Source organism: Gossypium hirsutum, chromosome D05, assembly GCF_007990345.1.
Source record: "Gossypium hirsutum isolate 1008001.06 chromosome D05, Gossypium_hirsutum_v2.1, whole genome shotgun sequence".
In the NCBI taxonomy this organism is placed as follows: Eukaryota; Viridiplantae; Streptophyta; class Magnoliopsida; order Malvales; family Malvaceae; genus Gossypium; species Gossypium hirsutum.
The window spans coordinates 37,781,877-37,783,607 of record NC_053441.1 but is presented as its reverse complement, the minus strand read 5'-3'; the positions used below and the strand labels follow the sequence as shown (position 1 = coordinate 37,783,607).

The 1,731-nt window shown below is 35.4% G+C and overlaps 1 protein-coding gene across 1 annotated transcript; it reads right to left on the bottom strand.

The window, feature by feature from the left end:
* Positions 1–1,299, bottom strand: LOC107943307 (uncharacterized). The gene is made up of 4 exons (XM_016877057.1): positions 1,200–1,299; positions 820–914; positions 681–767; positions 1–540 (listed from the first exon to the last, which is right to left on the bottom strand). Exons 1-4 carry the CDS (start codon positions 1,297–1,299, stop codon positions 1–3), a joined length of 822 nt encoding a protein of 273 aa, XP_016732546.1.
* Positions 1,300–1,731: the final 432 nt, after the last annotated feature.

The following is a 1,731-nucleotide window of genomic DNA, read 5'->3' as shown; positions in this document are numbered from 1 at the left end:
TTACTCACTAGATACTCGCATAACATCACATGTTTGAAGAGTAACCTCTTCATCACCTACCTTTAGCACAAGTTTACCATTACCAACATCAATAACAATTCTAGTAGTGGCTAAAAAGGGTCTGCCTAAAATCAAAGGTACCTCAACATCCTCACCCATGTCCAGTATCACAAAGTCAACAGGGAATATAAATTTATCTACTTTAACAAGCATATCCTCAACAATACCCTTAGGATACTTAATTGATTTGTCAACTAATTGAATGCTCATCCTAGTAGGTTTTAGTTCCCTTAAATCAAGTTGTTTAAACATTTTATAAGGCATTAAATTGATGTTAGCACTTAAATCAACTAAAGCTTTCTCAATAGATAAACTACCAATAAAACAAGGGATAGCGAAAATCTCTGGATCCTTAAGCTTGGCATGTAGCTTGTTATGGATAATGGCTAAACATTCCTCATTAAGCTCCACAGTGGACAACTCCTCTAACTTCCTTTTATTTGTCAAAAGCTCCTTTAATAATTTTTCATACTTGAGCATCTGCGAAAAAGTTTCAACGAAGGTAAGTTAATTTGTTGTTATTTAAAAATTTCAAGAAATTTACCAAATTGATCATCCATGCGGTCTTTCTTAAACTTTGCTGGGTATGGGATTGGTGCTTGTATTCTCTAAGCACTGACTTTTTGCTCTTTCTTGCTATCATCAACCCCATCATCTTTCTCAACTTCTTGTTTTAGCTTCTCTTCAGGCTCGTTAACACCTTTCCACTTCTTAAAGTAATTTTGTTGACTTGCTCTTTTGGGTTGGTTTCAATACTACCGAGTAACTGCCTTGTAGTCTCTCTGAAACCAATTTAGCAAGTTGACCAATCTGATTCTCGAAACCCTGAATAGATGTTTGTTGATTCCTTAAATCTGATTCAGTGTTCTAAAATATAGTTTCAAAAACTGAAATGAATTTAACCAACATCTCTTCAAGATTTGGCTTATTCTCTTGCTGGTAAGGCTGCTGAAAGCTTGGAAGGGGTTATAATCTTTAATTCCCTTGACCAACCCAAGAGAAGCTTGGATGATTCCTCCATCTTGGGTTATAATTATTGTTATAAGGGTTATTCTGAGTTCTGAAATTATTACCCATAAACTCGACTTGCTCATTTTCCATGTTAGACTTCAAAGGTAAGCATTCCTAACAAATCATACCCGCTCTAGTCACATTAGATTGCATCACAGGAGTCACCTGCTTCCTAAAACTCAAACCATCTATTTTCCTGCCAAGGGCTTCAACCTGACTTGCCAACATAGTAACTACATCTACATCATAAACACCAATTGCCTTGGTAGGCTTTACTATCGTAACTTGCCCCTAATAATTATTTAATGTCATCTCCTTATTAAACTCTTGGACTGCTTCAGGTGTTTTATTATTCAGTATTCCCCCAGCTATTGCATCAACCATTTTCCTAGTTGAGAGATTCACACTAGTTTCAAGCTTAAATTGGGCAAAAGAAGAAATATCATTCCTCAACTTAGTTATTTTGGCTGGTGAAAAATACTTCAATAAGAAATTCTCTTTCATTTGAGCCCAAGTAGTGATAGAACCCCGTGAAAGTGAATTCAACCACTACTTCACTTTATTCCTTAAAGAAAATGGGAACAAACTTAAGTATATGGCATCATCAAAAGCACCATTAATCTTGAAAGTATCACATATCACTAAGAAATTTGCTAGATA

Coding starts and splice junctions, on each gene's coding strand:
- LOC107943307 (XM_016877057.1), bottom strand. CDS start 1,299: ATGTTGGCAAGTCAGGTTGAAGCCCTTGGCAGGAAAATAGATGGTTTG. Junction 915..1,199: donor ATCTAATGTGACTAGAGCGG/GTATGATTTGTT, acceptor ACACTGAATCAG/ATTTAAGGAATCAACAAACA. Junction 768..819: donor GACTACAAGGCAGTTACTCG/GTAGTATTGAAA, acceptor TACTTTAAGAAG/TGGAAAGGTGTTAACGAGCC.